This window comes from Natator depressus, chromosome 22 (genome assembly GCF_965152275.1).
Source record: "Natator depressus isolate rNatDep1 chromosome 22, rNatDep2.hap1, whole genome shotgun sequence".
NCBI classification, from domain to species: domain Eukaryota; kingdom Metazoa; phylum Chordata; order Testudines; family Cheloniidae; genus Natator; species Natator depressus.
The window spans coordinates 3732302-3746778 of NC_134255.1; the positions used below are offsets into that span (position 1 = coordinate 3732302).

The 14477-nt window shown below is 55.5% G+C and overlaps 2 protein-coding genes across 2 annotated transcripts; one reads left to right on the plus strand and one right to left on the minus strand.

Moving 5' to 3' along the window:
* Positions 1-1639: 1639 nt before the first annotated feature.
* Positions 1640-3798, plus strand: ACRV1 (acrosomal vesicle protein 1). The gene is made up of 3 exons (XM_074936637.1): positions 1640-1691; positions 2064-2183; positions 3644-3798. Exons 1-3 carry the CDS (start codon positions 1640-1642, stop codon positions 3796-3798), a joined length of 327 nt encoding a protein of 108 aa, XP_074792738.1.
* A 1691-nt stretch (positions 3799-5489) lies between these two features.
* LOC141975895 (prostate and testis expressed protein 4-like) lies at positions 5490-7759 on the minus strand. The gene is made up of 3 exons (XM_074936585.1): positions 7565-7759; positions 6229-6345; positions 5490-5720 (listed from the first exon to the last, which is right to left on the minus strand). The coding sequence occupies exons 1-3, from the start codon at positions 7614-7616 to the stop codon at positions 5605-5607; spliced, it is 285 nt and encodes a 94-aa protein (XP_074792686.1). The 5' UTR covers positions 7617-7759; the 3' UTR covers positions 5490-5604.
* Positions 7760-14477: the final 6718 nt, after the last annotated feature.

The following is a 14477-nucleotide window of genomic DNA, read 5'->3' on the forward strand; positions in this document are numbered from 1 at the left end:
GTTGATCATTGACCCTGACCTGATCTTGGTTTTGAGTAAAACACAATCTATTTGTTAAGTATGCATATAGGAATAACAATGAAGGTTATTATTGCAACTGTAAGAGCCACTAGAAGAACCAAAACGCACGTATTAAAAATGGGCTTCGGTTTAAGCACTAAGGGCTTAGAGTGAGGCCTAATTGGAATAAGTATTATGTGCTTAAGCGAAGGTTATGAAGTTTAGCAATATGCATCTTGTGATAGGTCAGCAATGCATTTTGTGATATATGCGTAAACCCCAAACAAGCAGATGGGTACTTCTGCAATGAGTTAACAATGGAGCTATCTGCACTGACATATCAAAACGATGGGGACACTGATTGATGCAAGTGCTTGCATCGGCGGTTGGAAGTTTAACTGCGGTACTACCAGGCTGAAACCTTACCAAAGATGGACCCAGACATGAGAGGGTAAAATAGGAAAATGTGATTATCCAGCCTGCTGTTGGGGCACCAGGGGATGACATGAGACAGCCTGTCAGGATCCCAACAAGGGCAGTCAGGGCCAAAGGTCAGAGCAGGGGCAAACCTGAGGTTGGAAGTAGCAGAGGAGCTCACAGCCAGGGTCAGTCCAAGTCAGGAGGCAGAATCCAAATCGAACCGAGGTCAAAGCCTGAACTTCAGGAGCAAAGAGCAGGAACCATCATGGCAGCTACAGGACCGCCCCTTGGGTTTCTATAGAGTAGACAGCCAATCAGGAGCCTTGAGGCTGCTGTCTGTCAAATGCTTGAGGTGGAACTTTCCATTGATCTGCGTCCATAGCAGATCATGGGAAGTAGAGAGCAAACTGGTCACAGTGACTCCTGGGAGGCAGGCTGGAGCTGCTACCTACCTATTAGCTCTATGGACCTGGGTTCTGGGGCCTTATACAATGGCTGGAAAGCCTGGCCCTGTGCCCTTCTCCTAGGGTGAGCTCCACTTACACTTTGTTTCCAATGGTCCATGAGGTTATACACAATGAATACACAAGGTCCACACAATGAAATACTGTAAGTTTGAACAAAGCAGGAACCACCTTACTTATGTACATTGATTTTTCTATTACTTCAGGTATATTTGTCTGTACCATCTCAAGCTCATAAAGTTTCTGTGTCCTTCACCAATTGCATCTTCTCACTTACCTGTAAGCAGCTGCCTGGAAAAGAACTGGTTATTTGTGACAAGTGCATGCTTCACCCCAGTACATACTTTTATCATTGTAATAACTGATCTGATTTTTTTTCTTAATAAAATAGAACCCAACAGGCCAACCGACAGCTCCACAGTGACACAGGAACAGGTCTCACCCCTCATTCCCAGCTGCCGTGGCATTTTGCCACTTCTCCTCCCACTTGCACCTTTGGCAAAATGTCCTGTGGGGGAGGCAGGGCTGGGGAGTCGCCTGCCAGAGCCACTCACCTGGGCAGGGAATGTTCTGCTCTGGGCTGCACAGTGACCATTAGATTGTAATTAGTAATTACCCCAGTCCCCGGGGGTATAAATCCATCTCTGTCCTCCCCCGGGAGCCAGTGCACCAGGTTTGCAGCCCTGGCTCAGCTCCTCACTCTCCTGACACGACCACACAGCTCCTCCCTTGGGTTGGCAGAGAGAAAACTAAAGATGAACAAGATCCTGGCTCTGGGTTTGCTAGCCCTGCTCTGCTTAGCTACGGGTAAGTCCTGAAACAAAACCCAACGAGGAGAGATTTCCACCCATGATGGGGCAGAGCCTCAGCTGGTGCCAGTCCAATCAGCTGAGGTCTGGCCTATGTTCTTTAGCGAGGGCATTTCAATTACAACCAAGTATCCTACCTAAAGGGCAGCCCGTGCTCTGGCGGAGGGACAGAGCTGCCCCTGAAAAGCCAGGCTGGCCCAGCGGTGACCTGCCCACGGAGGGTTGAAATGAACCAGAGCAGGACATCAATATGCGGGAGGGGAATGGCTGGTTCCTTGCGGCTGGGAAGCTGTTTTGGTGTCTGCGTCCAGTCACCAGTCTGGGTCTGGCTGCTTGTTTCCTACTCTCCCTTCTCCCTCCTCTCCCACAGCTGCAGCTCTCCAGTGCAACAGCTGTTTCATGCTGCTACAGGACGGCAGCTGTATGCTTGGCAAACACACCTGCACAGCGGCTCGGGGGGAATCCTGCTTTACCCGGAAAATCACTATAGGTGAGTCTGGGCAGCCAAGGGCCCCTCGAAATGCCATTTAGGAGCTGCCGGGGTGTTAGGGCAGAACACCTTACTCTAGACCAGAGGTGGGCAAACTACGGCCTGCAGGCCACATCTGGCCCACGGGACCGTCCTGCCCGGCCCCTGAGCTGCCGGCTGGGGAGTCTAGTTCCCATCCCCTCCCCTGCGATGCCCCCTCCCCTGCAGCCACGCCACCCCGCGGGCAGTGCGGCTTGCACCCGCCCACCTCCCAGGCTTTCCACTAAGCCTGTCCTGCTGCTCTGAGCGTCCTGGTAAGGGGGCGGGGGGAGGGGGAGGTTGGATGGGGGGCAGTCAGGGGACAGGGGGCGGTTGGATGGGGTGGAGGTTCAGGGGGCGGTCAGGAGACAGGGAGCAGGGGGTTGGATGGGGGTGGGGTCCTGGGGGGGCACTCCCAGGACCCCTGTCCTGGGAGGGGCGGTCAGGGGACAAGGAGTGGGGGAGGGAGGGATGTGTCGGGGGTCCCGGGGGTCCTGTCAGGGGCAGGGGTGTGGATAGGGGTCGGGGCAGTCAGGGGACAGGGAGCAGGGGGGGTTGGATAGGGGGTGGGGTCCTGGGGGGGGCGGTTAGGGGCAGGGGTCCGAGAAGGGGGCTGTCAGGGGACAAGGAGCAGGGGGGGGTTGGATGGGTTGGGGGTCCTGAGGGGGGCAGTCAGGGGGCGGGAAGTGCGAGGGGGCAGATAGGGGGCAGGGGCCAGGCTGTTTGGAGAGGCCCAGCCTTCCCTACCTGGGCCTCCATACTGTTTCGCACCCCCAATGTGGCCCTCGGGCCAAAAAGTTTGCCAACCCCTGCTCTAGAGTGACCCCTTGTGGCCAAGCTGGCCGCGGTACTGAGGAGGGAAGCTGGGGAGGGCCTCACAGCCCTGCTACGGAGCAGCTACACGGCTGTTTTTAGGGCCACAGTGCAAGCCCCGCGAGCCCGAGTCTGTCGACCTGGCTCTGAGATGTCCTGCTGCTCGCTCGGTGGCCACCACATTCGTCCCTAAATCAAGGCCGGTGAGTCCGGGGACGGCCAGAGCTAGGGGTGGCCCAGCTCGTGTGGCGAACACGAGCCGGGAGGCTGGGGCATCAGGGGTGACCGCACAGCTAGCTGCTGGCGGATGCACCCAGAGGCCCGGGTGGGCTCGTATGCCCAGTGCTGCCGTGGTTGCCCTGCTGTGTCACCGGAGCTAGCTCTGGCCTGTCTACAGGGCTTCGGTCACGGCTCTGACTGCCGTGTAGACAGACCCTGTGCCGCTGGGGCGGGCAGGGGTGGGTGTCCTCTGAGGACAGAGAGAGGGGCCAGCAAGTGTCCTCCCCGGGAGCAGTGCGAAGGAAGTGGCAAGGGGAGACAGAGGAGCCCTGGACAGAGGGGTGGCCTGCTCAGCTGGCAGGAGGAGCCTGTCCCTGGCACCTGGCTCTGGACTCTCTTTCCCTCTGCAGCGGGCTTTATCAGGCGTGTGGAGCGGGGCTGCACGTCCATCTGCGAGGATATGGAGATCACTGACGACTACTACAAGGGGACCACCCAGTGCTGCACAGACGAGGACTTCTGCAACATCCACAACCCCTTCCCCAAATTCTCCGATTATGCCTAGCGGGAGGCTGGCGGTCCGGCCTGGCAGGAACGCCATGGTCTCCCTTCACCCCACCCCCCCGACTCTAGGTTAGTCTCTCACGCCCCTCGCCGCGTGTAAAACCCAGCAGGACCCAAGACCATCCCCTGGTGTCATCCTCAATTCCCCGCTCCTGTCGGCTACAAACGATATTTAAATTAGGAACTGAGCTCTACCCTCCGGCCCCGCCCCACTCCCCCTGGCCACGTCCCGCTTCCCCCCGGCCCCTCCCCTTGCCTGGCTGCCCTCCTCCCATCTTGCTGCCCCAGGCCCAGCACCCGAACTCTGGAGCTTTGCTGCTGTTCCATAGTTAAAGGTGCCCGAATCGGGGCGACACACCCTCCCCCACAGCTGTCACTTCAGAGTCGCCGCTGCCCCGTGAGACTATTAAGGGGAAGCCCCCCCCATTTCCCAGACATCGCTCTGTGCAGGGTGGGCAGTTTGCCAGCTCAGGAGGCTACAGTGCAGAGGGGACACCTAACCTGCCAACCACTGGGATCCCCTCAATTCTCCCTCCGTGCTTCCCTGTACACTGGGCCCCAGTGACGCCCTGAGCCTGGTGTCTGCTCAGCGCAGACCCCTGAGACAGAGCAAACACAGCACAACCCACAGGTCTCTGCTCCAGACGGGCTGTAAGAGGGTCGCTACCAGGTTCTCCCCCAGGCAACAGGCTGGCAGAGCCACGCCTGGGACAGGAACCCGGACAACGGGGCGCGCAGGGATTTCCTCCTCTGCAGCGTGCCCAGCTCCCTGCCTGGCTGATCCCCCAGAGCCCCCCCGCCCTCGGAAATGAGTCCTGCCCGTCTCCCTGCCGTGCTCCAACCCCCACTGTGCCTGGGGCAGTCCCTGGTCTCTGAGTGATCCTGGAATGGGGTCACTCTCTACTGATCACATCCCGCCATTCCTTTCAGCCCCACACACTCGGTGGCGGTGTAACGGTTACGGCTGTCTCTGAAACACCGCCTCCCCGCTGTGCCCAGGGACAGGTGTGATCCTGGCTTGCTGTATTTGCAGCTGAGATTTCGCTGATGAAATGACTGCACTTATCTCCCTCTTTGTGGTATTTTGCTCTTTTGTTTCCTTGCGCAATAAACCCTCTGATTCTCATGGAGCTCTCAGGGCCTTCGTTTCTTCATACACGGTCAGGGGACACTGTATTTTCAGACCCACATTTGGGACAGTAGCTTCTATCACCACCCCTACGTGTCCAAAGATGGCAGAGGTTCTGCTAGGACATCTCCCTCTGGTGGGTAAAGCAGAGTGCCTGGCCCTGGGGCATTACAACCAAGTTCTTCCCATTGGGAGGGCGGGTCTAAGTGTAACCCTTAGGCCCCAGTGTTGGCAGCAAAAGGGCTGGGTTCAATGTTCTCAGGGTGCCTTCCTTAGCTGACAGGGCACTGGGAGCCTTCCCCACTGGCAAACTGCCCACCCTGTTCAGAGCACTGCCAGGGGAGAGGGGCCCCTGAATGCTCTTGGGGGGGAGGGGGGCTCTGAATGACAGCTGGGCGGGGGGAGGGGGGGCGCATGGGTCACCTTAACCCACGGCACCACAGCAAACCCAATAGCCAAGGGAGTCATAGTGGGCCAGCGAGACACAGGCAGGGGGTGAGCAGGCAGGAGAGGGGACAGGAGAGGGCAGGCATGAGCCAAAGCAGGTCTTGGATTCTGGTGGGTTTTTAATCAGACTGGAGAGAAACCAGGAGGGACGGGGGGAGGGGAGAACTTGGACTTCCTCCAGAAGTGCAGCTGCTCCCAAGTGAGTGGGAAGTGAGGCGGCGTCCACGGCCCCTAGGCGTTGCAGAAGTCTTTGGTGCAGCAGTGGAAGATGTGCCAGTTGTATGGGCCTACGACGTAGTCCTGGCAATTGCTAACGCAGCCCATCTTTGCAAAGACGAAGTTGTTCCCTGGAGAGAGAGAGAGAGAGAGAGCGCGCCTGGGCGACAGGGACAGACGCCTCCTCCCTGGGACTGTGCCAGAGGAATCCAGCATCTGGTCCAGCCCCATAGCCAGAGCATCACCAGCTGAGATGCCTTTCCCTTTGTTGATGCCCAGGAACCAGGGCTCCGTTGTCATGCCCTGCCATTCTTTTCCCATTGCTCCAGGGGAAGACACCTGCCGGTCCCTCCCTCTGCCCTCAGGGGATTCCCGCACCCCTACCCCGCATCCTCCTGCTCTTCCCTACGGCCTCATGTCACAGCCACCTTTCTGAACTAAGGGCTGAACATAGCTCCCTTTGGAGTTCCCCAGTGCTCCTGCCAGTCTGGGAACCAGGGCTCGCTCTAGACTCAGCAGAGACCATCCTAGTTCTCACCCTGCCAGGGGCAGCACCGTGAGCCCCAGAGATGGGGCATCTCGTGGTGACTGAAAACAGCAGGAATGAGAGCGGGGTGCATGCGTGCCACATGCACCTACCTAACGAGTGTGTGTGGACGAAGCAGGATTCCTCCGGATCCGCCTTGCACGATTTCCATCCTGTGCACATCTTGTTCGGCTGCAGTCTGACACACATGTGGCATAGGAGGGCTCCCGCTGTGTGACAGGAGAGAGAAGAGAATGACAACTCGCCAGGCACAGAGGGCCACTGGAGATGGGCGGGGAAACAGAGTCACCCATCTGATCAGGAGCGTGGCTGGGTGACAGGGATCGCTCACTTCCCTCGGTCATAAGAAAGGCTGAGTGTGGATCGGCCTAGGGAGCTGGCCCAGCCAAGCCCATGAAATAGAATCTTGTCAGGATACACACACTAGCTCTGCCTCGGAAACTGACTAAACAGAGGTCCCCAATATGCTAACAAAGTAAACCGGGGAGTGAGTGAGTGTGTGTGTGGGTGGGTGGGGGGGGGGGGGAAGATGGGAAAAATACCTTTCTCTCTGGTCCTTTCAGTTACAATGAGCTTTTATTCTCTTAGTTAAAAATATTTCAGAAACTGTGATTTCTATGTGGAGAGTGAATCAACTCAATCTGAAGGCCCATTCCAGTTTTTCTGTACTGCTTATGAAAGAGTCAGTGAGTATTTTAAAGAGCCTGGGGAAAAAACACCGTGCAGCATGTCAGCAGCCAGTCAGATCTCTCTATTCCACTATCCCTGTGGCAGCATAGAACTTTTCCTGCCCCTGTAATTTTATTAAGAATTTAAAATAATGTGAAAATCACAAAGTGACCCGCGGAAGCGATTGGCACTGGCTGCCTCTCACCATTTTGCAACACACGTCGTCCAGTTCTTTGTCTTGGAGAAAAGGGACTGGCAATGTTCCCTGCACAGGTCACCTCAAAATCCCCCTCGCTAGTTACACAAAGAGGCTAGATCTCTCTCTACCAACTGCCTGGATCCAGCCCAACTGGACTTTGCGACTGCCAGAGACGCTTCTAACAAGCTCATGGCCCTGCTGTATTTGGGCAAATTTGGGAAGCATGTCGCTGGTTTGCACAACTCAACAGCCCTGTCTCAGTCTTGTGAACCCATCCATTTCCCTGAATTGACTTCAGAACACGCTGATGTTATCTGTCCCTTCGCAGGGCCCTCCCTAGGCCAGCCTGGCTTTGCCAAGGCGTCTGTCCCTAATGCAGAGCACAGCCTGCTCTTACGCTACAGTGTGTGAATCCCTCTCCCTAACCAACAAAGGCCAGCTCCTCTGCTGGTGTACATCATCCTAGCTAGCTCCACTGACGTCGAAGGGCCAGCTCCCCGATGGAGCCGAGGATCTGGCCCCTTTGGGAGCGAATAGGTCGGTTTTGTTTGGGGACTTACCCGTTGAGAAGTACAGCAGGGCTGTGAAAATAGGAACCAGCATCTTGCTCATCCTTCGTTTTCTCTCCTTCAGGCGGAGTGGAAAGCAGCACGGTGTGCTGGGCGAGTGAGAGCCCAGGCAGTGGTGCAGGGCAGTGGGCGGAGTACGGCACAACTCAAACACCAGCCGGATTTATATCACCCCCCGTGGGGCCGGGCAGCAGCCAGTCAGGGCCCATCCTGTGGGAAACACCCATGAGTTTCTGTTGATTAATAGTCATATCCCCAGATCGGATCGGATGGTCAGCCCAGGAGCAGAGCGATTCCTGCTCAGGTGACCAGCCCTGGGCAGGCAGCTGCCCACCCTCCCCAAAGGCTGGGGTTGGACTGCGCTGGTGCCCGTCGCCCAGGGCTCCCATAGGGTCCCGCCCAATGCCCACAGAACATAAATGGTCCTTTTTAAGCATTAAACTTCTTGCCCCATTATTGTGAATAAAACCTTCCAACCGGGCCCGATGCACAGCTGGCTGCTGAGTCTGCCTGGCTGAGACACACACCCACCCCCGGGGAGAGGGGAGCCAGCTGCAGTAGAGTTGGCCACAGCAGACTGACACCCCCTTGAAACTCTCCCTGCTGGGACGTGGAGGGCAGCAGAGCTAGTGGCTCCAACAGAGAACGCCCTGGCCACGGGCAGAGAGTCCCACCAGCTGTTATGGAGAAAGAGGCAGCATGTGTCCCCAATTACCAGCAGGGCAACTGGGAGCTGGGATGGGGGATCAGGATTATGGTGGCATGGTGGGCGTGGGCGAGCAGGACAGGAAGCTCACAAACAAACCTGCAGCCCCCAGTGGCCGTGGGAGGGGAGAGCTGCAGCACCCCCCTCAGCTCATGCGCTGGGAAAGGTGCAAACTCCTCCAACCGCTGCGTGTGCCCCCTCATGCCCAGGGAACAGAACCCCTGGGGATCTGCCCACCGGAGCCTGACCGCTGCAAAGGACAGAGAGGGAACATGCTGGGAACGTGGGTGGCAGATTTCCATCAGTATTTTTAGCCCAGCAGCGGGGGCAGTGCAGGATCAGAGGGATCCAATTCGCTTCGGGACAGAGTCTGCGGCTCGGCCCGTCCCAGGGTCACTCTAAGCCCAGCACAGCGGGATGCCCCCTTTATGGAGTCATTTGGACCATCTCAGCCACACGCTATTTAGTGTTGTCACCCTGGCTGCTGGAGGCCAATGCCCAGGCCCCAGAGGGACCTCACTGGCGTTAGCCAAGGCGTCCAACTCAAGCAATGACATTCCACCTCCTGAAACACCCCCTCCCCTGGCAGTTTCAACTGGACAGGGGATCCATCATCCAGTCCTGTCCTAAACCTGGGCTGGGCCCGAGAGGTGGCTGCATAGTCCAGCCTTCGGGGAAGGGGCTGGTAGCCCCACCTGTTATTACGGTTGCCCAAGACATCTCATTATAGGGCCCTGTTTTCAGTTGCTGGTACCTTTGCCAAACTTTAGCTAGTTAGACTGACATTTTCCATGACCGGTGTCTGCCTCTGGCTGAATTTTCTTGGGAAGTTTCAGCCAAAAGGGTCCAGCTGTTCCTGAGAACAAGGCGAGAGGAAGTTAGACATAAAGGTAGCTCTGGAACAGGCTTCCAAGGGAGGCTGTGGAATCCCCATCATTGGAAGTTTTTAAGAACAGGTTAGACAAACACCTGTCAGGGATGGTTCAGGCTCACTTGGTCCTGCCTCAGCGCTGGGGGCTGGACTTGGTGACCTCTCAAGGTTCCTGTCAGCCCTACACTTCTGTGATTCTATGTGGGGCTAAGAGGTTTCCCTGAGACTGACTGTAAAACACAGGGGCTAGGGGATTGATTGCTTGCAGCTACCTGTGTGCACCAGCATCAGCAGGCAAGACAAGCAGGGGTGAGCATGGCCCTGACAGGAAGCTGAGAGACGGGGCTTCTGTTTGGGCACAGTGCCGGCTGGAAATGCAGACTCGGGTTTCTGGGCAAAGAAACTGCCTGCTGTTTGGTTCTGCTTTGTTTAGGGAAATAGGACTTTGTGGCCAGTCTTTTGACTAAACAGGATTGCACCAAAGAAATACCTGACTCACTCATCAGCCTCTCCTCCTAATGGAAATGACCCACAGAGCCCCAGATACTGGCTAACTACTTGGACCAAAAGGGGTAACAGGTTTGCGTTCGCACAGGCTGCAGCATGCAGTGCATCCCCATCTGTGCTGGCAGGGGGAGGGGCGCTGCATGGGGGCCAGGGTCTATTAGTCTGTGATGTGCTGGGTGCACTGAGATTTTAAAGGCACTTCCTTAGCACAAGACACATGGGTGAGTTTAGCAAGGTAGCGACACAGACAGCACCCGTCAAATTTGTTTCCCCTTTGGCCCCATTTAGGACATTGGTGCGTTGATGCTTCGGCATGATTTGCGCGTACAGCACCTGACACAAAGTGGGCTCCTCAGTGTTCTGGGTTCAGAGTGACCTTGGGATGTGCCAAGCCAGTCTCTGTCCCCAAACAAATCAGCTCCATCTGATCCGGTGCTGTCCCCTCCACAGGGCTAAACATACTCCCACCAGCTGTCATCCATGCTCCCAGCACAACCCCCCACTGCATCACTTCCAGCCAGGCTCGACGGGCTCAGGTGAGTGGATCCAGAGCATAGTGTTCTGCTCCCCGAGCTGAGCGTGGGCTGGCCAGATGTTTGGGGGAGAGGGAGAAAGGGTGTTTTGCCTCCCCACTCTGTGTGAGGGGGGCTCTGTCCCATTTGCATGTTTCGGGGTTCATAGTACTTAGACCATCCCACCTCATTAGAGGAGAGTCATCAGGAACTAGTCAATGCCTCCTCCAGAGAGAGACAGCTACCAAACCCTTTAAAAAAGGCAAGTGCTTGACCAGTTCTCACCACCCAAACCCCAACCCAGTAGATCTTTCCAACGGCTGCCCTGTCTCCAACCTCCTATAACAACTGAGAAGGTCATAACCACGCTGGCCCAACAACATGGGGCTGCCTCCCAGCAGGGTTTATACCAGGGCACAGCAGAGACGGCTCCAGTGGCACTAAAAGCCGACATCCTCGTGGCCGTGGACACAGGTCAGCTCTCTATGCCCCTGTTGCTGGACCTCTCCGCAGCCTTTGACACAGTGCACCATAAAGTCCTGCTACCTGCTGACCCAGATCCCAGCAGTAGCTGCTCCAGTGGCTCCAATCAGCCTTCTGCAGCAGAACTCAGAAGGGCGGTGGGTAACGGCACCTCTCCAAAGGCCCCGCTGTGGGTCTCACAGGGATCCCTCCTATCCCTGCTTGTCTTCAATGGCTGGGAGAGAGCATGAGAGGCCATGAGCTTAGCTGCCAGTGTGGCACTCAACCCTGTCTCTCCTTCTCAGCTCATGCACCCACAGCTACTGCTAACCTATCAGGATGCTACTGGAAAACAGCTCCTGGGTGAACCGCAGCTGAACCCCATTTCATCCCCTCCCCCGCCCTTTCCCTCTGAACTGTCCTAATCCTGCAAACTTCTGCAGGGATGTGGGCCCTCGTGTTCCTGCAGTGTCGTACCCAAGTCGGGGGGGGAAGGGCCACACGAGCGGGTCCCATAGAGCCCAATCCTGCCAGATGCTCCATGCACTACTAAAAAAAAGAACAGGAGGACTTGTGGCACCTTATAGGCCAACCCATTTATTTGAGCATAAGCTTTCGTGAGCTACAGCTCACTTCATCGGACGGGAATGCATCGGACGAAGTGAGCTGTAGCTCACGAAAGCTTATGCTCAAATAAATGGGTTGGCCTCTAAGGTGCCACAAGTCCTCCTGTTCTTTTTGCGGATACAGACTAACACGGCTGCTACTCCGAAACTGCCCTACTGGTAGCATTCCCTGACAAGGCTGGCACTGAAAGTCTCGTTCTTTTCCATAACACTCCTCCCCCTCCCGAGGGGCCTCCGCAAAGGGACACCGTGTGTCCCTGTCACACACGGCCATGGCCAGTAATGGGAACTTGCTGTACACACACTGCTCTGATGTGTGTAATAAACAGCCTTAAAATAAACCAACTTCACCTCAATGGGCCAGATGCTGAACCCTGGGACACCGGGTCAATGGGGAAGGACTCTGGGCTCACACAGGTGTACCTGAGCTCAGGATCTGGCCCACCGAGTAACTCGGGATCGGATCCCACGTTATCTCCTCTCCCTCAGTTACACCAGCCCTCCCATCATACCCTTCCCCCGGCCAGCACCACTGCAGGGCCGTTCAGCCAGTTTGCCTCCTCCATCCCTCTGGCCTTCAGCCAAATTTAGTCTGATTAGCACAGAGGTAGGCAACCTGCAGCACACCAGCGGATTTTCAGTGGCACTCACGCTGCCCAGGTCCTGGCCACGGGTCCGGGGGACTCTGCATTGTAATTTAATTTTAAATGAAGCTTCTTAAACATTTTTAAAAACCTTATTTACTTTACATACAACGATAGTTTAGTTATATATTAAAGACTTATAGAAAGAGACCTTCTAAAAACGTTAAAATTAGAGTGAATAAATGAAGACTTGGCACACCATTTCTGAAAGGTTGCTGATCCCTGAATTAGCATGTTTATGGAGCAGCAGCCGCTCATCTGGGCAGGGAGCATCTTGCCCCTGGTCTGCCATACGACAAGAGTCCAACGAGTAAGAACCCGGGGGTGCATGTTGGTTCCTCCCAGGACTCGCCTTTGCCCTGGGGATATAAATTCAGTTCTGCCCTGCCCAGCAGCCACTGAGCAAGGTTTGCAGTCTCAGGTTCCCCACTCACCCCACATGACTGCGGCTTTACGGAGACGAAGCTAAAGATGAACAAGCTCTTGGCTCCTCTGCCCTGCTCTGCTGTGTCCCAGGTGAGTCCCTGAAACAAAACGGGGGCGCTGGAGAGATAAGTGCCCGGGCTGCAGTGGCAGAATTCCTGGGGGGCCCAGGGAATAGGAGTAACTAGGTGAAATTATCTGGCCTGTGCTATACAGGAGGTCTGACTAGATGATCTATGGTCCCTTCTGGTTTTGTAATCTAGCCTCGATGAACCGGATCTTTTCAAGGTCTGCGAGCAGCAGATCACAGCACCAACACCCCCACTGTGCTAGTCCATTCCATGCAGCATATCCAAGCTGCCTGTGGAGAGCCACTGGAGACATGGAGCACAGCTAACAAAGCGGTCCAGCGGTGATTGTCCTCGTGTCACGTGCACAGGGTATTGCATGAACAGTTACTGCATTTCACTGCTAGATGGTGACTAACAGCGTTTGTCTCCTGTGTAACCAAACCCTGTCAGAAGCTGGCAACTGGCTTCCTCTGGGCACTGGAGAGACTGCTTAGCAGTCGCGGGGAGAACAGTCCCCACTTGTCTTTGTGTTACCTGCCTCTGTCCTTAGAGATTGGGAACCAACTATTGCCCAGCTTTGCCTCCTGTGTAATACCCTCTAATACGTTTGCTTCCCCCTAGTGGAGGGACATTGGCATGTGCTACTGCCAGCCCAGGGAATTTACCTTTATCACGAGCAGACTCTTTTGCCTGGCTTGCTTCTCCACAGGCCTCTTCTTTGGCTCCATCTGCGGGTGGTCTTTGTCATCACATGACACACTCTCCATGGCAGGTGCATGGGGAATTCTGTGGCCTTCTCTGCTAACTGCTTCCTGTCTGGCTCTGCGTGGGTTTTTCCTCCTTTTTCCTGCAGCTGAAGCCCTTCGATGTATTGTTTGCCAAAACAAGATTCCCATCTTTGGCTGCATCAAAGGACAGGGCATTTGCCACCCTCTGCCAGGGCTGCCCTGCAAACTCAGAGTCTATACCAGTCTGTACCAAAATGGGCACTCCCCACGGGGTGGTTTATATCAGCTCAGGCTGCCTCTCTCTCAGTTGGGCCCCAAATGAGACAGGGACAGGGAGAAAAGGCATGCTGTACCCTTAGTGACCCCTTGTGGCCAAGAAATGCGATGAGTCTCGCCTTCTGGCTGGGTGTCCAGGCAAGGGCTGTCGGAGCTACCTACACAGCATTCTATTTAACCCCCGCTTGCAGAGCTGTAGAGGGAGGAGCTTGAAGTAACAGTAATGGGCTGTGAAAAAGCTACTTCCCTCTCTCCAAGGAGGGTTTGCACTGGCAAACAAGGGGAGCTGCCCGGGCAGAGGACACAGACTAGTACTGGCCACTTCTTTAGCGCCTCCCCCAACCAAGGAGCTCAAACGGTGAAATCAACGAATGGAAGCCACAACATGCCGGTGCAGTAGGTGAGACTATATGGGGCACATCACCCAATTCTGAAAGGCAGTCACCTTGGGGAACGCGGCAGCTGTTTAACCAGGGACAGCACTTTAGGGCAGGAAATAAAGAAGAATCCTGTAGCCCAGTGAAACGACATTAGGAACAGTCCACCCAAAGGTTGTGTGTGGCTGGGACACCAGCATTTACTCCCCTCTTCCTATCAGAGGGAACCTGGGAGCTTCAGTGAGCACCTGGGAGCGCAGCACATCTAAATCCTGACGTGACCTACTTTGGGGGTTCAGCATGGATCCCAGCATTAAGTAGCTGGCTTAGCTTTTTGTCCCCATCTCCGGTGGGTACCCAAACACTGAGCTCACAAAGTAGGACTGAAGAATGTTGGTTGGTTGCTGTGCTATTGTTGGAAGTGGTCCTTTGGAGAAGACTTTAAATCAAGCTCTAGTCTGCCCCGGCAGAAGTTCGGCATTTCCCCCAGCACTGAGTTATGTGGATAACCCCATGAGTCCTGATCTGTCATGATCCATATGTGTCCGCACAGTAGAGTGGGGCAGCAAGACCAGTTCTTTACCTCCATGTTCTTTCAAGGGTCAGCACTCATCTCTTTCTTGGCCCATGTGTCTTGTTAGCCTAAATGTTAGTCTAGCCTTGTGAGCAGAGAGAGGAAATGAGTGCATAAACTATTTCTA